The 23,789-nt window shown below is 43.9% G+C and overlaps 1 protein-coding gene across 1 annotated transcript; it reads right to left on the bottom strand.

The window, feature by feature from the left end:
- Positions 1–242: 242 nt before the first annotated feature.
- Positions 243–22,771, bottom strand: LOC142436490 (uncharacterized). The gene is made up of 3 exons (XM_075540109.1): positions 22,739–22,771; positions 21,858–22,646; positions 243–2,376 (listed from the first exon to the last, which is right to left on the bottom strand). Exons 1-3 carry the CDS (start codon positions 22,769–22,771, stop codon positions 2,290–2,292), a joined length of 909 nt encoding a protein of 302 aa, XP_075396224.1. The 3' UTR covers positions 243–2,289.
- Between the last annotated feature and the right edge of the window lie 1,018 nt (positions 22,772–23,789).

Genomic DNA, 23,789 nt, shown 5'->3' with positions numbered 1-23,789 from the left:
AAAATAAGTCTTTTTCGGTGTTTAAAATGGTTACACAGGCTTTCTTATGGTGGAAATGTACTTGCAAGACACCAGGAAAGTGAGTGAAAGCAAAAACTTGACTGTGAATTAGTCGGTGGATGGCTGCCACATGACCGCTTCACCTTTTCCCCCACTTTACTCCCGCTTTCCTTACTGCCGCTCTACCAATGTTCTGTTCCTAGCAGCACAGGGGCACCTAAAAATAATACTGATGAGCAAGCAGAGAGGCTTGCCAAACAGACTTTTATTTTCAATAATTCCATCCTGATAGAAGCGTTGTATGAATAGCACAGCATGATGATCTGCCCAGTAACCGCGTTAGTCTGGGTGCTTCAGCGAAACAAAGCCATAGCAACCATGCATAAGACAGAGTTTCATATACAGGTTAAGTGCACATCAAGAGAACATCCCAGCCCAGTGCTGCCCAAGTCCACAAGTCCAACGTTAACCCACTAACCCAGATGTCCAATACCAATCCACAAAGTCCTCCTCCATCTCACAGAACACACACTATGACGCCGACTGCAGGAGGAAAGCGGAGTCAGTGAATGTGTAAGCGTCTCAGCACTGGCAGGGGTCTCTACACGGGTGCTCCAGCACCCAGGGCTGCATTGGGGTAGATCCATGTGGCTTCTTCTTGGGGATGTCTTGCAGGAAGTGAGCCTTGCCAGCTGAAGCAGGGAATTGGCTAAGGCAGCTACATATTGGTCTGACCATTAGAAAGCAAGAGACTCGAGAACTCTAAAGGCAAGGTTCACCGAGCCATTTATCCCTCTGTCCTTCAATTAACCCCACATGTGTTTATAGGCCAGGCTGGCACAATAAACTAACTCAGTAACCTTCTCCCAGAGACCAAATTCAAAATATGCCAATTATTCCAGTAATGTGCTTGCAGCAACAATGGTCACTTCAGGATCGCATTACTCTCAGGTGTCATGTCTTCTCAGCCTCCGTCAGTCTGAAGTAGCTCCTCTGTCTCTCTGACGTTCATGGCCCTGACGTTTGTGAAGGCCAGTGATATTATAGAAACCCCCTCCAGTTTTGTTTGATGTGTATTCTGTTAGGTCAAGGTAATGCAGTTTTACCTGGAATACCAGAATTAGGATGCATTCTTACTGCATCTCATTAGGTGAGTTTTAATGGTTTGGCTTGCACTGACTGTTAACCAGAGTTGGCGGTTCAAAACCACCTAATAGTACCACAGAGGAACAGGCCGGACAACCTGTGTCTGAGAGGCCCTAGAGCCCATCGCATCCATGGGGCCCCCACAAGTGGAATCAATTTGATGACAATGAACAAGTGTTCATTTTTATCATTTGATTCAAATGGTGTTTTTAAATTAGGGTTCTCCACTATGAAGTTTTCTTCTTTTTTGCAATTGGTAACAATTTTGTCTGAAGATACTTTAAGACGGAGTAAAGTTGTGTCTCACTTTAAAGCACTAGATTTCGCATCATTGTTGTTTCTTGCTGAGTTCCCGGTACCTTGATTAGCTGGCATTCTAAGCTAAGAAAGCATTTCCTTTTCTATTTGTATATATCAGTGTGGACAAACAGATTTCTCTTTTATTCATGAATTTATTATCCATTACTCGCTTCATTGTGCTGCATCAATTGTCTTACCTTCCAGGTGGCTCCTGTGTTCTTTGGCCATGTTCACATCGTTCTTTGAGCTCACTGACTCCGTGGCATACCAAGATGTTAAAATCTCACTTCATTCCTGCTTTGACCCACCGTTGGAACCTCCAGTGATCTTGATTTCTTTAGTACGGAGAGATATTTAGAAACCAGGATTTGGCCATTAACTCTTCTCATTGCTTCGGCAATGTTGCTGCTTCCAGGTTATTTTAGTGGATGTACGCACCATCTCTCGGTGTGTGTCTTAGTTACATGTGGCAGAGTAGGCTTCATGTCGAGCTGCTAAGCACAAGGTCAGCAGTTCCACTCCACCAGCAGCTCCAGGGAGACGAAGCTGTATGCTCCAGCAAAGATTGTCAGGCTCAGAAACCCCAAGGGGCAGTTCTACTCTGTCATCTAGGGTTGCTATGAATCAGAATTAACTCGATGCTAGTGATCTGGAGTTTGTATCTATATTTGTTAAAAACTATGAAATTACATCTTTACCTCCACTTACAGCTTGACTCCACAAAGTTAATTTGAAGTCCTCCCTTTGCATATTTGTGTCTTCCTAAGAGACTTGGTTCCTTGTCCTCATACGTCATCATTCATCTGATGCTGTTGGTCCTCTGATCTGCTCAGGCATCCCTCCTTAGAGTCCTGAACTTTGCCAGATTGCCTTCTTGTCAGCTCCGATGCACTCTTTAGGCAAGCCCAGACAAGCACTGGACTGCTTTTCCTGCGGGACAGAGAGGAAGGCATTACGACTACAGGTAGACTCTGTATCTTTAAGCATTTGTAGACAACTCAGAACAGATGCATATGGTTTTTAAAATTTACCCTTACTTTATCGCAAGAAGAAGAGGCCTGGTGGCCTAATATGTTGTGTATTGGGCTGTTACCCTCAAGTCAGCCGTTTTAACCTGCCAGTTATTCTCTAGGAGCAGGTGAGGCACTGGGTTCCTGTGTAGATTTACACCCTTGGAAACCCATAGGAGCAGTTCTACTCCCTCTGGATAGTCACCATGAGTAGGAATAGACTTGATGGCTAAGGGTTTACTATAGGAGCCCTGGTAGTGCAGTGACTAAAGTGCTCGGCTCCTAAGTAGAAATACAGTGATGTTAACGCACATACGGCAGCCTGCTTTTTTATTTTTTAAAGGATTTTCAACCTAGGCAACCCTCTGGTTTCAGTTCTACAGGGTCCTAGAAGTCAGAGAAGACTCCAGGCAAGTGAGTTTAAAGGATAGGTTCCCAAACTTCTTTGGCCTACTGCCCTGTGTTCAGGAAAAAACAAACCAAAAACAGCACCCCCAAAACCAAAGCAAACAACTCCTGCCACAATAGCACACAATCCAGGATAAAGCGCAGGTGTCTGACTTTTCCAATCACTTGCAGCAGTCCAGCATCCCCAGGGGATGTACTACCTACTTCGGGAAACACAGATTTAATGCAACAAAAGGCTTGCTATCTTTCCAATGCCTTCAAGTGGCACATGCAGCAAATGCAAGCGACTGTGATGAAGAATTTGTTAGAGGTCTGTGTAGTTGGCTTTGTGTCAGGTTGTTAACCGCGTCAGCAGTTAAAGGTACCAATCTGTGGAAGAAAGATGAGGTTTTCTACTTCCTTAAAGATTTATAGGTTCAGAATCTCAAGGGTTGGTACGAGTAGCAGTTGACTCGATGGAAGTGAGTCTGGCGATTTGTTTTATTGGAGAGGTTGGCTCAACGGTTTCAAAGCAATAGCAAAATTATGTAACATTAAAATGTAAGTAGAAGTAGTCCATGAATCCTAGGTTAGTAAGCCAGTGAGCATATTTTTAAATTAAGCTTTCTGTATTAGCAAGTTATTTTGACATCATACAACTACAATAGTAAATTAGCAGCAGTGTTATTTAAAAAGGGAGGCAGACTAAATGTTGTGAAAATATCAACATTTTCAAAATACTTTACAAAGTCAGTGCACTTGTGATCCAAATTCCATCACAAATTTTCAAAGAAATGGAAAAACTAATTACCAAATTTATATGAGAGAGAAAGGAACCTAGGACAAACACACACACCCACAGACACTATTCAAATTTTTCACAAAGCTAAGTGGGTCTTTCACTCCCAGCCTTTCAAACCTACTTTATTGCCATGCTAACACGCAGCCTGGGACTGGCACAATGGCAGGAAGACCAATGGATGATAATAGACACCTCAGAAGAAGAACCACGTATATACAGACACCTCCATTTTTAAATAAAAACTACAACCTATTAAATGAGTGAGAGACAGCTTTTCAACGAATCATGCTGGAAAACTGGATCTTCACCTGCAGGAGAATGAAACAAGAGCCAAACTTCATCCCATGACCCCAAACATTACCAAAGATGACCCAGAGGTGGCCAAGAACCATATGAAGAATTGTTAAGCTCATTAGCAATGAGAGAAATACAAATGAAAGCAATGAGTTTCCATCGCACACCATCACTTTTCAAAAAATTCAATAAACTAGAAATTAAGAAGTGCTGCAGAGGATGCAGAGCAAGAGGAACGCTGTAACCCTGCTGGTGGGAGGGGGGCGCCGTGCCGGAAGCCAGCGCGACGCGTGCGGCCATCAGCACACGCAAAGCCAAGTCCCTTATGACCTGACCTAGCAATCTCTCTCCTCTCTCCAACTTCTACGAAGAAATTAAGAGGAAAACACAAACAGACATAAGTACACCCATGCTTCTTGCCGCGATTTCTGCAATAGCAAAAACAAAGAACCAACCCCCGAACCCCAGAGCCATGGCTAAACAAGTTCTGGTACATTCATACGATGGAATCTTATACATCAACAAGGAGCAGTAACACTCTTACGCACAGAAAGACATGGACAAATCTAGAGATCTTAGGCTGTCGATATTACAAATTGACATATTTAATCTCCATTGTTATATGCAAAACTAAAGGAGCAATGTGGCTTGGGCACCAAAAAACGACTTGATGCCCGCGAGGAGGCCAGCAACAGGCATGGGGAAAGGGGGAGGGGATACATAGGAGAGGGCAGGTTAAAAAAAAAAGTTTCCATTAGAGAAAATAAACGCACAAAACCCCTCCAGACTCCCCAGTCTTTAGATGTAATAAACATTGGTCTGAGTGGCTAAACAATGAACATTGAAGCGAACTTGAAGTCTTCAGTGACATACAAGTTCATTTCAAGCATATGGCGGGGTGGGGGAAAGGTAGTCAAATTACTTGAGTGTTTTATTGACCCAATTTTAACGTAATTAAAAATATTGTTTATGTATTACATGTGGCATTTAAACATACATATTGGTATAATGAAACAGGCACACAAAGCTGACTTACCAATTATTGTAGTAAGTCTGAGGTACTGTTTAGGAGTAAATTGCACCGCAGGTGCCTGTTACCTTATAGTCTTTATTTCAGAGTTTAAGTCCCGTGTGAAGTGTAGCTCATTTTGTAATGCCTAACGTGTTCCAACATCTAGTCACATCCTCCATGTGGGAAAACACATTCACTTTGGTTTCAAAATTTGAAACTTCGAGGATCTGATACTAATTTAGATCCTACTGACTTACTGGCTCATTCAGGGACAATGCTGTCATTTCTGTTAGCTTGTCTCCTCCCAAAATAGGTGGAACTGCTTTCAATAAATATTCTGGTGCCAAATCTCTGACGGGGTTGGAGAAGAGGCACCTTAGTGATGAGATCGCCCCCCAAAGGCGGTTCCTTGGGACGGGCGGTAGACGTCCGAGGTGAAGAGCGCCTGCAGCAGGCACGCATCCCGAGAGGATGTGGCAAAGCAAAGGCAGTGAAGGAGCCAGAAGGCCAAGGGAACTGATGATAAGCACTACTGACTTCACTCATGTAACGTATATGTACTAAGGGCTTGGGATGCCCTGGAGTGCTTGCTTTGTGCATACATAAATAAACATGCCTCTTTATTCCATTTTCCTACGAACCCCTGAAGCCCCTTTGACATATTCCTCACCCCTGAACAGCCTGCAGTCTAGTAAGTGAGGTTTCTGTTAACATTTATGATACAAGGTGTCTCAAACATCTCACTGCAGCTGTTTACTTTGGCGAATTTGACAAGCATTTGCCAAACTACTTTCCATAAGGTTTACATCACTCTATAATGAGAGTTGGAAAAGTAATTTCTAAATATTACTTAAAATCCCCACTCCACACAGGATCTTGTGTATTGGGAAGGCAAAGTGGAAGAAGGGTTTTGTTAACAATTTTAGACTTCCTCAGGACATTTTTTCCCTGCACATTTTCTTCTTCTTCCGAGTTGCTTAACAGGTACCAGGGAAGTGGTAATGCTTTTCTGAGAAACAGTGGCTAGTGGCTACATTTTTCTAGATGTTGACGGTACAGGACTGAACTCCAAGGGGTATGGAAATGATCTTCTTGTCCAGAGGTTGGTAAACTGTGGAGACAGAACAGCCAATCCTGTTCCACACCATTAAAAATCAAAGAGCCAAAAAGATACTTTTACAAACAAATGAAATCACAATTATCTGAACCCTATCCAAAATCCTTTACAATTTTCTGTTACTTCAGAGCCACACATGCCTACTCATAAAACGACATATGGTTTGAGAGGCGCAGTTTGCTGACTCGTTCTAGTCAAATCACTATTGGGTTGTTGGCCTGTTTATTGCCTATTAACTATATCCCAAACCATCGAGTCAATTCCAAGTCATAGTGGCCCTGTGTAGAGTAGGATACAACTGGTCCTCTGGGTTCATGAGACGTCAACTCGCTACAGTAGACAGCCTCAGCTTCCTGGATGGAGTGGCTGCTGGTGTCAAATGGCTAACCTAACGGGCAGCTGCCCAACTCAGTCATCATGCCGTCAATTGTTCAGCGACTGGTACATGAGAGGCATTCAGCTTAAAGCTCCCGGGACTTTGCAAAAGCAGGTGATCATTTCATAACAAACGCTTCCCTGAGAGATTACGTGGCTGAGAGAAACCCATTTTGAGGTTATGGAAGAAATTACAGATTGCTCTTAAGTGATCTTCAATAAATAAATGATGAAGTCTGACATTTACACCTGTGCCTATGTATCTTCATTTTTCCCTCTAGAGAAAACACTGGAGAACATAGCAGTTTGGGGGAAAGTAATTAAGGAACTCAGAAGTAACACCGGAATATAAAGGTCCTCAGGCCGGATTACTGTTGGAGTTGGGGAGCAGACAGTAGGGAAGGTGTGCAGTGGGAGTCTGTCATTCTTCGTAGCAGAAGCTCCCCTCTCAGCTAGGAAGGTGCAGACAAAGCCTACTGAAGAGAGGGGAGATGCAGACCATAATTAATTCTCATGGTTAGTGCAATTTCAACTAGCTAATAACAGACAAGGCAGTTCAAGAACATTAACACTTTGAGCCATAGGCAATCAAAACGGAGGGCTCATTCTGCTCAAGTCATAATACAGGTTATAGATTATAATGTTGCTGGGAAGCAACTATTTGCATACCCTAAAAGGTATAGCTTCTGCTTAGAATATTTCAAGAGAACTGCTATAGAATTCTGAACATTAAACAGAATTACCAGAGGTAAATCTCATGGAGCTAGAAAGAAATGATTCTACAATCATGGTTTTACAATTATATATTTGGATGATTATCACATCAGTTTAATTTGGCTATCTTGGCAAAAACTGAAAATGGAAGAGTGGCGCAGTATTTTATAATACTACAGGTCAGCAGAGTCTCTATTCAGACCCTATGGAAACATGTATTCCTTTCTCATCAAATGATACCTCTCTCTTATTCATAGATTTAGATACATAAAGTAATATATACGCAAATAAGACACAATGATCACAGAGAGGGTTTGTAAGCATTGATGCTAACTTGTGGGCACACATTGATTTTAAGTGTATCTTTTACTTTAAATAGCTTTGATTTTCTGTCTAGAAGACAAAAGGGAACATTAATAGGTGTCACTTACTGAGTTTTCCTAGTTGAATGTTAGCGCTTTTAAGAACAAGTCAAAATTCATCACTTTCCACTTTGGAAGATTAAAGGAACCAAGATGCTAAAGAATGTCAGGAATATATTTTGTGCAGCCAGACTTTAAGAGGAACTGAACAGAGACCATACATGCCATTTGACTTTAAAGTAGAAGTCTGTTGGTCTATAATGTAATCCAATTAGGATCTGTCCAACTTGAAATCTGTAACAGAGAAGATATGAAATATGTTTCCTGTATCTATTTACCATAAATAAAATAGAACTTCATCACTGCAGTTCAGCAGTCCCTATCTGCTCAATGGGTTTTCTAGATGGCTTACATAGCAGTTTCTGAAGCTTAGGGTATAATTTGCTGAGAGATTTATATCTGTTCCTAGCTGGTCGTAAGGGCGAGAAAGAAGATAGGCTTCTAATGTCAATGCTGAAGTTGAAGCATGAAGGAAAAACTGCTCAGCACTCTTCTTGGTCCAAGGTATAGGAGTCTAGCTCCGGGGTTTTTGATTTTAGGTTTGGATTTCAAAGCAACTTTCCGAGCACAGGATAAATCGAGAACAACGTAACTGACATCATTTGAAGGTATCTTTAAATTTGTTCCTGTACGAAATCTGTGGGAAACAATGAGGGCAAAATGGAACAATTAAAGTTCCTGAAATGGAAAACACAATGTATTAATTCTGGAAGCACAGTGTGAGACTTGATCAAGATCAAAGGTGAGTAGGGAGTTATATTCGAAGGGTTTGCAGTCTTACTGATAGTGTTTGACTGGACTGTGTCCTAGTTCTGTAATTAGACTTTAGCAAGCCTAGAAAAATACTTACATTTTCTTGTTTTGTTGGTGTGCTTCCAGCATTGATAACCAGTAGCTTAAGACATTCCGGTTATAGGTCAGGTCCGAGGCCTTATTGCAGATCCAGGGAAAATTACTTTTTGAATAATACATGGCCCAACCTTCAAATGTTAATAGGTTAGGAGGAGTTCAACTCTGAGCATTTACACATTCCAAGTAACCAGACTATACATGATTTTTACTTTCTCTTAAATGACTCCAAAAATACAATTTCAAAAAGTGTCCACATACACCCACAGCAGTAAGTTCAGACACATTCACTTTTTTTTACGTTTGTCTTTTTTTTTCTTTTTTTTACATTTTATTAGGGGCTCATACAACTCTTATCACAATCCACACATATACATACATCAATTGTATAAAGCACATCGGTACATTCTTTGCCCTAATCATTTTCAAAGCATTTGCTCTCCACTTAAGCCCTCTGCATTAGGTCCTCTTTTTTTCCCCCTCCCTCCCCGCTCCCCCCTCCCTCAGGAGCCCTTGATAATCCACAGATTGTTATTTTGTCATATCTTGCCCTATCCGGAGTCTCCCTTCCCCCCTTCTCTGCTGTCCATCTCCCAGGGAGGAGGTCACATGTGGATTACATTCACTTTTTAAAGAGGATAAGCCATGGATTTTTCTTTGACAATTTAAAAGATTATTATAATATGTAGAAAATGTTATGCCCTCAACCTTCCTCATGCCGCGACCCTTTCATACAGTTCCACATTGTGGTGACCCCCAACCACAAAATTATTTCCGTTACTACTTCATCACTGTTATTTTGCTACTGTTATGAATTGGGCGACCCCTGTGAAAGGGCCGTTTGACCCCCCAAAGGGGTCACAACCCACAGGTTGAGGACCGTCGTGTTAGGGAATATATATTTCCTGTATGTCTGAAAAAAGACATTCAATATATTGTGTGGAATTTTTCCTTCTTCTCTCATAGCAGCAGCATAATTGAAAAAAAAAACCTGAGTATGATAACTCAATGCAAATGCAATCTCATGTTAGAAGTAAGCTGCCTTAGCGACGAAATCAGATACCAGAGCTTTTCTACAACAGGATTAAGCAGCGCTGCGAATTACCTAGAATCAATTCTCATGGGACACTGTTGGAAACATCATGATACTGAATTGAGAAAACACTTTTCTTATGGAAAAATCACGTCCGAGCTGGCCAGTTATGTTATCCAAGATAAGTTTGGTGATTATCCTGTAAATTAACATCGATTTTTGTATAGACTCCAATATTGCCGATCTCTGAGAAATCATCCTGGTCTCCAGAAGGGCCAGTTGCAGAGGTATGGCACATACCTTCTGGTGCAGAGGCTGTCTGAGGACACGAATGGCCGAGTTTACCACACCACGATGAAGACTAGCTTAAACACAGCAGAAGACAAAAACTTCCCCCAAACCCCAGAGACTAAAAACTACGTATTTATTGTTACTGGCGAACCCACAAGGTGGCACTAAAGAGAAAAATGACTAAAGTGAATATACAAGGAAGACTTACATAATAAATCCTATACTGAGAATTAACCAATTTTATGAAAGGGTCAACTTTTATTTAATAATTCACAAATCGTCTCCTTCAGGTGCATTGCTTTTCCCCTCCCACAAACTGTTGAGAGGAAAAATGCTTCATTTTATGACACAGTTGGTTATTTTTCAAGAGTCAGCAGTTTGCATTTTCTGTGGATCCCTTTTGCAGGGACGACTTTGTACAGATATAAACTGGTCAACTGTTTGGCATATAAATGATGATCATTGCACTTTTACGTTTTGTATAGTCCCCAGCACTTAGTTTCTTAATATAAAAGGCAATCAGTGTAACAACATATTATATGAGCTGGGGGCCTTTCAAACATTCCTGGGAAAATTCCATTATTTCTCAAGTCCATTTTTTCATGAACTTTTTGAAGATCCTTTTAGTGAGATTTTTAATATTTGTAATAATACCCCATAGCCAAAAGTCTAAATGTTCGAGTTTCAGGAATATTTCTGCATTCCCAAATTCCTACTTTCTTTTTAAGCCATTGAAAAGTGCCTTCTGGGTGTGTGGAAATGTTCTCAGAAAACAATGTGTGTCTCAAACAAATTTGGTGTAGTCTTAGTATCCAATCCTGAGACTGAAGATGGGTTCTGAATTAGGGTATCATGAGCTGAAAGGAAGAGTTTCCCTTTACTGACTATGCACAAGCTTTACTGACTATGCGCAAAGAGATGGAGTGAACCAGAAGCTGCTCTTCAGTTCCGAGGGAAGGAACTATGCTATTTGCACACAGACCTAAAACTTGAAGAGGGAAAAAACACAATAATTCATTCCTGTGTTAGGCTGAGTTGTCTAGAGAAACAAAACCAGTGACACTCAGATATTTATAAAAAGAACTTTCTATCAAGATAAAATTATATATTAAGAAATCATTCCAGCCCAGTCCAACCAACGTCCGTGGTCCTCTTCAGACTCTGGTAGCCCAAGACTGATGACACCGAAAAGTGAAGCGGGACGCAGGGACATCAGCCTGTGAACACTGGGATCCAAGGTCGACGGAAGCAAGGTGGGGCGCCAACAGTTCTCTGGAGAACCACAGGGTGCTGCCCTTGGTGGCAGGCAGAGTCCCAGCAAGGAGGCCAGTCAAGGGCAAGAGAGGGAGTTCTTCCTGCCTCGCTTGCAAAAGGCCATACCCTAATGAGGCATCCTCAGGCTGTGACCTGAGGGATAGGTTGGACTCCACCTCTGCACCTTCACACAGACATAGTGGACTGACATCTAAGTACAACTCCTTTGCCTAGTATCCCGGTAGGAATTTAGTGTAGTTGACAATGTGATTTAAATTTTTAGCATTATTTTGCATGTTCATCATGAACTATTTTCTAGCAGAAAGTCTGCTTCTGACACAGACATTAAAATGTCCTTGACCAGGAAGCTGACTATGCAAGAACAGGGTTTAATATTACAATATTAAAAATAAGACACCGTGTGCCAAAATCAGCTTTTAAAAAAATCACACCTAGGCATATGACTTCCATGTTAGCTGTATTTTAATACTACACTAATTCACCATATTTTTGTCAATTTATCCACAATGATCATCTGATAGCTAGATTTAATATTCTACTTAGTATAGTTATATTTATATATCAAATAAGGGGCTGTGATGATTTTTTTCTCTTAATGTAAAGAGATGGGATAAATTACTGTAAGAAAGATTAACATTTACAGATTAGAGTACGTGGAGGCACTAAAGCAGGATGTGTTTCACCTTTATGTGCGTTTACACTCAGTATGTCTTTTATGCAGATACTGACTGTGGTTTGAAAGTGGTGAGGCGCCGTTCAAATCGTGTAAATTTGATCTGTCAAACCATCTTGGGTCAAAGGGGAATATTTTTAATGCATCCACAAGTTAAGATTTGTAAAGCACATAAACTGCTTGTTCTGCAGTATGAAAATAAGCTATCGTCAACTCTTTCAACTACTTAGTTCTCAATCCAGGATGGATAATGCTGTGCTTTCTATAATCATTATTTTATAAAATTATAATTATTCTGCGGAGGGTCACACTACACTATTCTCTATTTATTCACTTCACGTAACAAACACCCAGGTAGCACTTCTGTACGCTAGTAAGAGTAGAGCTCAGAGCTGTCTGGTTCTGCCCTACACTCCTAGTTCAGTGTCTCACCAACTTCATAACTTATATAAAGAGTTTCAGCTATGCACTCAGACTTGTTACAGTTGCTTACCTTTCTGAGAACAGGATAGCATTATGGTTACCTGTAGAAGTTACAGAACAACATGACCTGATTTGGAATCTGAGCATTGCCACAGCTGTTGATTGAAAAGGGCTCTCACAAAGGTATGTTGCAGTTCTAACCCTTGCTAGGTATGACGGTAGCTTTTTAGCACATAGGATTCTTGCAGACGCCCTCGGTTGGCATGAGGTCATCCTGGAGCAGCGTGGGTTCTAATCCTGTGTGGCTGGTGTTCTCGTAAAAGAGGAGCAGCACGGACTTAGGGCAGCCATGTGAGGATGCATCTGACAACCCGTGAATTTTTCAATTTTAAAAATGTTAAATTTTTTAAAAATTTTGAAAACTCATGAAACAATATTTATTGTAAATTAGGTGCGTGTTTAATTTTCAGATCACTAACTTTGTATTCAACAATTTAAACTACTAATCAAAGTCCCAATAGTTCACCCTTCATCCACTCGATTTCTCTTCTCCCTCTTGTGGACCGCCTTATTCCATTTCACCTAATGAAACACCTGTTAACAGCCTAGCCCATTGCTTTGTCTTTCCTCCATGGCCTCCCAAATTCCAAAGCCTGTTCCCTTTAGCATGGAAGTCCTCGTCTTGGTTTCCCCCCTCGTTATAAGAGTGGTCTCATATCACACTTCTCCGTCTGTGACGGCTAATTTCATGCATCATCATATTCTCTAGTTCCATATGCCAGGACATGATTTGTGGTTTGGTGTTGGTAGTTTTAGTGATGCATACTATTCTATTGTGTGTTTGTGTCAGTTTCTTTATCCGTTCTTCTACACTTAGGTTTTTTCCATCTTCTTGTTCCAGCTTACAGTGTTGCATTGAACATGGATGTGCTTATGTCTGCTCCTGGTACGGCTCTTACTTCTTTATGATTTACACCCAGCAGCGAGATTACCAGGTCCTATGGAATTTTTATTCTCAGCTTGATTTCTTACCGATGACTTTATGGCTCTGGGTTTTACTTTTAGGTCTTTGATCCATCTTAAGTATGTTTCTGTTCATGGGGTGACAGGTCTTGTTTCATTCTTCTACAAAATGGAAATCTAATTTATCTAATGCCATTTGATGGTTTTAGGACCTTTTTTGAAGATAAATTTTCTTTAGGTGGAAGGATTTATTTCTGGCATCTCTATTTGGTTCAACTAGTCTATGTACCAGTGTCATTGTGCCAGTACCAGGACGTTTTCGATAATGTGGCTGTACAATGGGTTGTGAGGTCCAGAAGGGCGAAGCCTCCTCCTTTGCTTTTCTTAAGTATTTTTTATTTTTATACCTCCTGGGTATCTTTCCTTACCACATGAAGTTAGTAGTGTCTTCTTCATGTCGTTAAAGAACGCATGTGGAGTCCGGATCTGAATTGCAATTGTATTCATAAATATTCTTTAAGTGGTTCTCTTTCGGCTTCTTGTAGAAGCATAGTTTCGCTGTACACGTCCTAGGTTTTTCTGGTGAGGCTTATCCTTTATTCCTAAGTACGTCTCATTGTTTGTGTGGATATTGTAACTAGTATTGTTTACTTGATTCCTTTTTCTCATATTCTTCCCGTATTGCTCTCATTAGCACACAGGGATCAGATTATGTGTATGTTAATCTTGTATCCTGCCACGTTGCTGAGTCTCCTCAGATTGTTTCTAACAATTTTCTGAATGTTTGGGGGATTTTCTATGTATAAAATCATATAATCTTCAAGTAGTGAGACTTTGACTTCTTCCTTGCCAATCCACATTCTTTGATTTCCTTTGACTGTCCAATAGCTCTGGCTAATCATTCCAGCACAAGGTTGAATAATAAGAGTGATGAGTCTGTCCGATTCCCACTCACTAGGCGGGGATCTTTGCCGCTTTCCTACATTGACGAAGAGAGTGGCCTTTGGTTTATAATCTATGGCCTTAATTGTGTTGAGAAATTTCCCATCTAATTCCCATTTTGTTGATTGTTTTCATCAGGAATAAGGGGTGGATGTTGTCAAATGCCTTTTCTGCATCAAATGATATGACCATATGGTTCTTAACAAAAGATCTTAAGAGTAGCAGTTCGCAACCTGTGGGTCGTGACCTTTTTGGGGATCAAAGGGCCCTTTCAAAGGGGTTGCCTGGTTCGTAACAGTATCAACATTACAGCCATGAAGTAGCAACAGAAATAATTATGTGGTTGGGAGGGGTTCACATGTGAGGGACTGTATTAAAAGGTCGCAGCCTTAGGAAGGTTGAGAACCACTGTCTTAGAGACTTGGAGTGGGGGGGAAGGGCTATGGCCTGGTCTACACATTGAATTAGACTTCTAGCTTCTAGAATTATGGCATAACATTTCTGTACTAATATGTTAACCACAGTTTATGATGTGATCTGAGCCTTAGAAACCTAAGACAGTCACCAACTAATTAAATTAGTTTAGGCACATTAATTTCTTTCAGTCTCATTTTTTTCAAATAGGGATCATGGTAGCAATGATCCTGTTGGGGTCATTTTCACGATAAATGAGATATTCTAAAGTCGCTCAACAACCATAGGGCACGTGGCAAGTTCTCGGTGTTGTTAGTTGCGGAGCTGGTTCTGACACACAGGGACTGCATGTACAGCAATGCCGCACCACCTCACAGCATTGCTCTGTTTCACATTAGTGCTGCGGCTGGGGCGCCGCTTTATCTGAGGTTCTTCCCATTGTCTTGCTGCCTCTCTAGTTTACACTGAAGTTCGAAGTTACCATTGATCGGGTCTCTCCTGATACCATGTCCAATGTGCGTCAGGTGACATTTCACCATGCTTGCCTCTAGGGAGCCTTCTGGCTGCACTTCTTCCAGGACCGGTGTGCTTCTTCTTATAGGCCACAGTATGATCTTCACCAAGACCGCAATCAAAGGTAACAATTTTCCTTCGGTTTTCTTTATTCATTGACCACAAGGGACTGAAAATACCATGGCTGTGGTCAGGCTCCCCTTAGTCATCAAAGAGGAACCCGCCTTTTGAACACCTTTCATAGGTCTTTTGCAACAGCTATTCCCAGTTCGGTATGTCGTTTGGCTCCCTGCCTGCTGCTTCCGTGGACATTGACGGTGCACTCAGTTAAAATGAGATCGTTGGCACTCCCATACTGCTCTCTTTATCATGGTGTTGCTTATGCTGCGAGGGCCTGTGTTTTCTTGATGCCGAAGGGAAATCCACATTGAAGGCTGCGTTCTTTGTTAGTCATCAGTACGTGCTTTCAATCTTCTTTACTTTTAACCAGCTAGGGTACATGATCTGCACATAGCAGGCTGTTAACGTGCCTTCCTGTAATCCTGAGTTCAGTTTCTCAGGTTACTGGCTGAGCACACAGATGGAGTAAGGATGATGAAAGCATACAGCCCTTCCAGTAACTTAGTCCTGATTTTAAACGATGCGCTATCCTCTTGTTCTGGTACAGCCTCTTTGTCTGCACACAGGCTCAATAGGAGCAATATGAAGTCTTTTGGAATTTCCATTCTTCGCAAAGTTATCCATAATTTGTTATGATCCACACAGTTGAATGCCTTTGTGTAATCAATAAAACACAGGTTGACTTCTTATTTGTATTTTCTGCTTTTCTGTAAGCTCCATCTGCCATCAGCCATAATATCCATCATTCTCCACCTTTCTCTAAATCTAGCTTGAATCTCTGGCAGTTGTCTGTCAATGTACTGCTATGCCCACTTAAGGATATTTCCAGTGAAAGCTTACTTGTACTAATATATTGGTGGATAGTTGCCAGAGTGAGCCGAATTACCTTTCTTGGGAACTGGCACAGATGTGAGTCTTTCCCAGTCAGTGGAGCAGGTGTCTGTCTTTCCCATTTCTTGCTGTAGGTGAATGTGTGCTTACAGTATTATCTGTTTGACAAAACAGCTCAATTGCTATCTGTTAACTGCACAATTCCCAGAGCCTTGTTTTCGCTGATGCCTTCAGTGTAACTTGGACTTCTTTTTTCAGTACTGTCAGTTCTTGATCAGCTGTTCTCTCCTGGCGTGAACTGAACATTGGTTGATCAGTTTTTTTGGCTCTCGATTCCTTCCTTATCATTTTGTTACTTTGTTTTGTTGAATTTTTGTCCATTCAATCTTTCAACATTGCAGTTGGAGGCCTGAAATGTTCTTTCAGCTTGAGAAAGTCCTCGATAAACCTTTACCATTACCTAATTCTTATATAATTAATTCTTGTCATAGTTATGTATTTGAACAACTTAAGTTCATGACAAAAATATGTTGGTATCTTATAGTTTTCCTTTCTTCAGCTAGTAGACTAGTTAGTTCAGACTAGTTCAACATAATGTATCCCTAGAAAATGACCCAATTTCTGTTCTGTGTGTAAAATCTGGTGCCTATTATGCTTGCAAGCTTTATAAATATATAAGATTTCCACAATACATACTTTGCCTTTTTATAGAGTTTGCCTCCTGAGCTTATAAAACAAAGAACCCAGAGCAAACACTGAAGTTTTACGTTGTCATTGATCCAGTGTCAGAGTGGAACTGAGCTCCACAGTGCTTCATCAATGTTTTTTGGGGGGGATGGTGGTGGTGGAGGGGGTAGTATACATTAACAGGCCTTTCTTCTGCTATGCCTCTGGAGGATTCGCTGTCAGTGATTTGGTTAGCAGCTGTATCTGTAACTGCACTACCCAGGGACTATAGCCAACTGTGTGTGTTACTGAGTTGATTCCAACTCATAGTGATCCTGTAAGCCAGAGCAGAACTGCCCGATAGGGCTTGCTAGGCCGGATGCATTACTGGAGCAGATTCCTAGGTCTTTTCTTCTGTGGTGTTACTGGATGGGTTTGAACCAAAGAGCTTGCTGTTAGCAGTGAAGCATTTAATTGTTGTGCCACCAGGCCTCCTTGATTAGGACCCCCCAACACCCCACCTTGGTGGAAACATAACTTTCCAGAGATCCCAGTTATCTCTTCTGTGCGTATAGTTTTCAATGCTTGATTGGGAAATACCCTGGATATTTGGTCAGATTTTTCCTTACATTTCCCATCTATTTTCTGCTTAGACTTAACCTTGTTTTGATGTAAGAATAATCAGAAGACTTTCAATAATTCTATAGCAATGCTAGTGGGGGTGGGGTAATGACAGCTTGAAAGTTATTTGAAAAGTTCAAACCTACCTTCTGCTCCACAAAAGACCTGGCAATCAGATTTGCTTCCCCAGAGATTATAGCTTAGGGACCCCGACCACGTGTTCTACTTGGCTCCATGGAGTTGCTTTGACTTGACTTGAGATTGATTCAATGGCCTACAACAAGTAAATATATTAATGCATTAAGGGATTAAGGGACAATTCCATAGTTTCACCAATGTTTATGTGAGGAACAAAAGACAATGACATTTAGATGTAATTTCTATTCACATAGATCTTTAAAAACAAACAGAAGTCAGACAACTCCCAGTTAAATCAAAGGCCTTATCTATAGTGACAAACTACTCACATCATGGACATTTCCATGTTTCCATATTAGGGCTAATTTTAACCAATTCTCTTTCCATCCTCAAGATGGTGAGGAACGTTCTACCCACCAGGGTCGTTCTTGTGGAAATCCCTCACCACTGCTGACAGGTGCAGTGGCGCCACATGTGAAATCAACAAGTTGTGCAATATGAAAAGATTAATAAACCAGACAATAATATGAATTTTTCCAAAATAAAAATTTCATCACAATTTCACAAAAGGCAGTTCATTTTGATCATTTACAGGGACAAGGTGAAGTATAAATTTAATTAAAAACAACTTCTCTTTGGACTCATGAATATTAAATATTCAGACTGTTTCCATTTTTACAAGTCAACTAGGGCCACAAAATTGACTTCACGGAAAAATCATAATATTATTCAAACAAATTTGTGTTTTCATTTTTCTGTTGTCACATGGCGGTAACCAGCTTCTCCATATTCATGTCAGCATGGTCCCCAATTGCGTGTGGTCTGCAGGAACTCAGCCCTCACAGCACACGCATTGACCCTGTTTGACTGCCAGTTTGGGGAAGGTTTGATCCTTCCTCTCTGCTCCACTACTCCATTACATAGATGGCTTAAAGAACAGAGATTGTCTTGAAGTTAGTTGTGGAGGTTAGGAGTTCAAATCCAGGGTATTGGAAGAACCATGCTCCCTCAGCTCTAGAGCAAGATCTTTCCTTTCCTCTTCCAGTTTCCGCAGGCTCTGGGCGCTTCTCAGTGACTGGGCTTTGAAATGCATCTTTACATGGTGGCCCTCTTCCTCCAGTGACTTTATCCTCTCGCCTGCTCTCCTCTTTTAGAAACCGTCTCTCAGATGGAATCAGAGTCCTCTCTCATTCCTAAGTGACAAACCTCATTTCCAAACAGGGTCACATTTCGATACAAGGATGAGGGCTTCCACCTTTTCTTTTGAGGGGGCACAATTCAATCCATATCATATTTGCTATTAAACATTTTATAGTGTCTCTTTACCCATTAAAAAGGTAAAAATTAAACATTTCTCAATGGAGATAATTGAGAAATCTATTGAAAGCAGAGAGGGTAATATATCAGTTTCTAAGTCTTTCATAAAAGTTAAGAACTAGTAGCGTTTGCCTAGTCCCAATTCTCCACAGTCAGTCACCCCCAAAACTGAGCTCATTCAGTCACTGGACTTAGGTTGTGTAAGCAGCTGGGGCTGACTCGGGCTCTATCTAGCTCTTTCTCCTGAGCAACAGCTGCTTCTGGATGAGAAGCAGTAATCGCACTTGAAGGGGCCGAGAATCCAAGGGCACTTAAATTGCACCTCACCATACAAACCAGTTTCCAAAGGAGAGCAAAAAGAGCTCAGGTGTAAACAATTAAAGCATAAAGTCTCTGCTCTGAAGCCAGCACATTCACGAAAGGCAGTTCATTTTGATCATTTACAGGGACAAGGTGAAGTATAAATTTAATTAAAAATAACTTCTCTTTGGACTCATGAATATTAAATATTCAGACTGTTTCCATTTTTACAAGTCAACTAGGGCCACAAAATTGACTTCACTGGAAAAATCATAATATTATTCAAACAAATAAATGTGTTTCTGAGAAAAAACATCATGTACTTGGAAAGCTCGATATTTCCCTAGGGAAATGCATGGCTCCAGAACTGGCCCAGTCAAAAGTGTCTTTATCCCAGTGGCTCACAACACAGAAGGCCCATAACACCAATATTCCTTGGTAGAAATATCAGGGTATTATTTCTTGATATTTTTGTTGGACACACAATCTAACAGAAACACAGGATAGAAATAGCAGGTTCTAAGAAGATATTACTATTTTTCCAAAGACCCTGCTTCTGAGGGTGAGGGTGCTAAAACACTTTCAGAAAACACAACACCATAAAATCAAACAAAACCTCACTTGGATGCTTTTATAACATTGATATGAAAGGCAGAAATATCCATACACTTGACCTTGATAGTCAATTTATTGAGTGAGGCTACATTTGGGGAATCAGTGCATTAAGAGGTCATGTCCAGTCTACTTGAATTTCAAAAAAATCATTTATTAATTCAGTCACATTTAGTAAAGCCTTTACTAATTGGTACATATATATTCTTTATCTCAAAATATCTGAGAGTTTCCTTGTTGTAGCACTGAAAAGAACATGAACACATTGAAAAGGCATAAAGAACGGAAATGTGCCCCATCTTTTCATGACGACTAGCAATACTGAGTGTGTAAACTTCTTCATTAGGTGGCGGCTGTCAGACCCCAGCGAATGGTTCCAGACCTTTCTGATCATCAACGTGTGATGAATCCATGGACTTCAGATCAATAACCTGAATTGGCAGATTAAAACATGAGGTCAGGTGATCTGAGAAGGGTCCCACCATTCCGTTCCCCTGCTGTGTGATGCTATGAAAGCAAAATAGGTAACGCTGCGCCTTGCTTCTTCCAATGCATTTAGCCAGATACATATGGGCAGCAAGAGCACAGCGATGTAAAAACAGAGCAGAAAAAAGTAACTTGAACAGAATGTGGCATTTTCCCTTGGTTTTGCTAACGGCCCACATACAACATGCTTTTAAAAAGCCACCCTAGAACATTTTCTCTTCATCATTTTCAAGCAGCTTAAATGGACATTTAGAATGTATAGCACTGGGCATATATTCCATCTGGGAAAAATGGAAAAGAGATTTAGCACGATGGGCTGCATTTCTATAATTGTTGTTAGGACAAAGTTGATGTGTACTTGATCTCTTGTCTTTTGGTCATATTTTAAGGTCATCGTACCTTTTCAGCTCTGCAGTAGCACTACATGTTGCTTTTTGTAAGGAAAATAATTTTGAACATAATCAGTACACTTTATATTTAATTATAAATATCGATTCATTTTAAATGCCTTGAGGATTTGAAGACTTGAAAGACACATATAAGAGGAATTCTCTCATTCTCTTTATATTGTGAAAACTATTTTTATGGACTCTAAAGCCAGTAACACTTCGCTTTATTAAACACCAGTCCCCTGCCTCCTGGATGTTAATTTTATTGGGGCTGTCCTCTGAATATTCTTCCAATTCGAGCTATTCCTGCACAGCCCATGCACACTCATAGAAACTCTGCACCACCGTTCAGAACTTCCCCGTGCAGACATGTGTCCACAGCCAGCCAACGCCGCTCCGTGCCTTGATAAATATTGGCCTATTATAACCATTCTTAACAAAGTTTATTTCCAAACACATTTTTGTAACAATCTTCAAGATAACACCGAAAAACTGCACAAGAGTCATCTTGACTGGGTGAAGCGGGGAAAAAATGCCGACCAATTATAGCATTGCTTTGTTTACTCCTCCAGCAAGTCTGAAGTATTGGGGCTCTGAACCCTGTTGTTCTGTCTCAAGTATATGGTCCTGGATGTTATGTTTAGGTATTATGTTTTTATCATTTCTCAACTCTAAAGATACGGGAGGGAAATTCTCTCTCTAGCTTGTACAGCCAGAGGACTCCAATGCTTCCTTGCTAACCACAATTTAGTACTGCACACCTGCACACATCATACTGTATAATATATGTCGACAGTCTATGGAGAATTTATCTCAATTTACATACAGCTCTCCAAATCCTCTGGTGAGCCTGATGTGAAATCTGAGACAGGCCAAATCTCCCCAACAGGATCTTCTTTTCCTCCAGGGGGTTCACCTCCTAAGGCAATACAGATCCTTGGACAGCGCGGTGGGGCTCGAGATTCCGTGAGAGGAGTGGCTGCGGGGCTTGTTTCGCTGAAGATTTACAATGTAGTTCTTGCAGGCGGCTCAGCAACCCCCTCTGTGGCCGTGGGTGTCTGCTGTGACAGAGCGGGGAAAAGCTCTCTAATCTCCCGTGCCTGCCTCTGCCTTTCAGCCGCTCCCCTCTCCTGCCTTCCCTGCCGCCCAGCGCTCTCGCCTCCTTTGCCTTTCTAGGGGAGGGGGGGGATATTCGGGTGGGGTGGGGGTGGGGTAATAGGTGTTCAGTCCCTGAAGGCAGCTAGAGTAGCTTTGGCAATATAGACCCGAGCCTGTGTGTGCGCGCGCACACACACACACACACACGCACACACACACACACACACACACTCACTCACTCCAGCTCTCCCCACGGGGATACCAAGCCAGCCCGAAGCTCCAGCTACCTGCAGGGGGTGGCCCGGCCGGGCGCTCAGCGCTTACTTGCCATCTGCGGAGGGCAGAGCCACATCCAAACCAGGGAGGGCGGTTGGCTGTCCGGTTGGCAAGCTGGAGACGTTGGCCGCCACCGCGGCTTAAAGTGTCCAGGGTGGCGAAGAAGGAGTCTCCAGGGCAGATTCCCGGAAGGGCTCCGAAGCTCCCGGACTTCCTCCGGCGGCGGCGCTCCAGTCGGTCCCTCCTGGCCATCCTCTCGGGCCCTTCTGCGGGGTGCTGGTCTGGGGCGCCCCGGGGCCGCCGCCGCCGCCGCCAGCGCAGCCCACCCGGAGGAGCACTGAACGCCCCGGCGACACCGGAGTGGGGGGCGAAAGCGGGAGCCCTAACTTCCCCCCGCGGGACCCTCGCTCGGCGTCCGCCTCGCAGTGGCTCGCAGCCCGGGGCCGGCGGACGGGCTCCCGCGGAGAGCGCGGCGCAGGGGAGGGCCCGGCGGGAGCGGCGGCCGCGCAGGGGGCGCCCGGACCCCGCCCAGGAAGTAGCGCGCCGGCGGCCGGCGGCGGCGCCTTCCAAGTTGGGCGCGTCCGCGAGCCCGCCCCGGGCGGCCCGGCCCGGGGGGGGGGGGGAGGCGGGGCTCCCGGGGGCAGTCGGGGCGGCCCGCGCCCCGGGCCGGCGCCCGTCCTGCGAGAGCGCGGGCCGGAGGCTCCCGGCTGCCAGGCGGCGTCGCGCCGCGGGCCCGCGTGCGCTGCCGGATGCCCGCGCCGGAGGGGCTCGGGGCGCCCGCCCGCGGGGGGTGCTGGGGAGGGCGGGGGAGGAGGCGGAGGAGGCGGCGTGATGGCCCTGGACGGCGAGCGGGGGGAGCAGGAGGAGGAGAAGGAAAAGAAGAAGAAGAAAAAGAAGAGGAGGAAGAAGAAGAGGGCAGAGGAGGGGGCCGCGGAGAGCCGCTCACCTTCGCAGGCCACCATGGGGGAGGCCGCCGCCGCCGCGCCCCGGCCGGGCGGCAGGGGGCCCTCGGACCCGTGGGCGGACTCGGTGGGCGTGCGACCCCGCACCACGGAGCGCCACATCACGGTGCACAAACGGCTCGTGCTGGCCTTCGCCGTGTCCCTCGTGGCGCTGCTCGCCGTCACCATGCTCGCCGTGCTGCTCAGCTTGCGGTTCGACGAGTGCGGCGCGCCCGGCGCCGACGGCGGCCCCGCGGGCTCCCCCGCGCGTGACCGCAACGCCAGCCTCCCGGGAGCCGCCCCGCGCAACCACCCCGCGGGCGAGGGCTCGGCGCCGTCCGAAGCGGCCGGCCAGGCGACGCCGGCGACCCCGTCCGCCCGGCCACCATCGGAGGAGGAGCGCGAGCCGCGGCGCCCCTGGACCCAGTTGCGCTTGTCGGGCCACCTCAAGCCGCTGCACTACAATCTGATGCTCACCGCCTTCATGGAGAACTTCACCTTCGCCGGCGAGGTGAACGTGGAGATAGCGTGCCGGAACGCCACCCGCTACGTCGTGCTGCACGCCTCCCGGGTGGCCGTCGAGAAGGTGCAGGTGGCCGAGGACCGCGTGGCTGGGGCCGTGCCCGTGGCCGGCTTTTTCCTCTACCCACAGACCCAGGTCTTGGTGGTGGTGCTGAACCGGACCTTGGACGCCCAGAGGAATTACAACCTGAAGATCATCTACAATGCCCTCATTGAAAACGAGCTCCTGGGCTTCTTCCGCAGCTCCTATGTGCTCCACGGGGAGAGAAGGTAGGGAGGGGCGGGGCCCCGCGGCGCGGGACCCTCAGGACCCTCTGGGCTGCCTGCCACCCACCCCCCAGACTCGGTCCCATTCCCTCTGGGAAGCAAGGGGTGGCGGCGTAAAGTCACCAGCCCAAACCCTCTACTCCCCAAAGCCCAAAGCCCGTCCCCAAAGCCCGTCTGCTCCGCAAACTCACTCACTCACTCAGTGCCAAACAGGGAATTCCGCCCCCCTTGCATAGTTGGGACCTTCTCC

The sequence above is a fragment of the Tenrec ecaudatus genome, unplaced genomic scaffold (genome assembly GCF_050624435.1).
Source record: "Tenrec ecaudatus isolate mTenEca1 unplaced genomic scaffold, mTenEca1.hap1 Scaffold_363, whole genome shotgun sequence".
In the NCBI taxonomy this organism is placed as follows: domain Eukaryota; kingdom Metazoa; phylum Chordata; class Mammalia; order Afrosoricida; family Tenrecidae; genus Tenrec; species Tenrec ecaudatus.
This window is presented reverse-complemented; position numbering and strand designations above follow the sequence as displayed.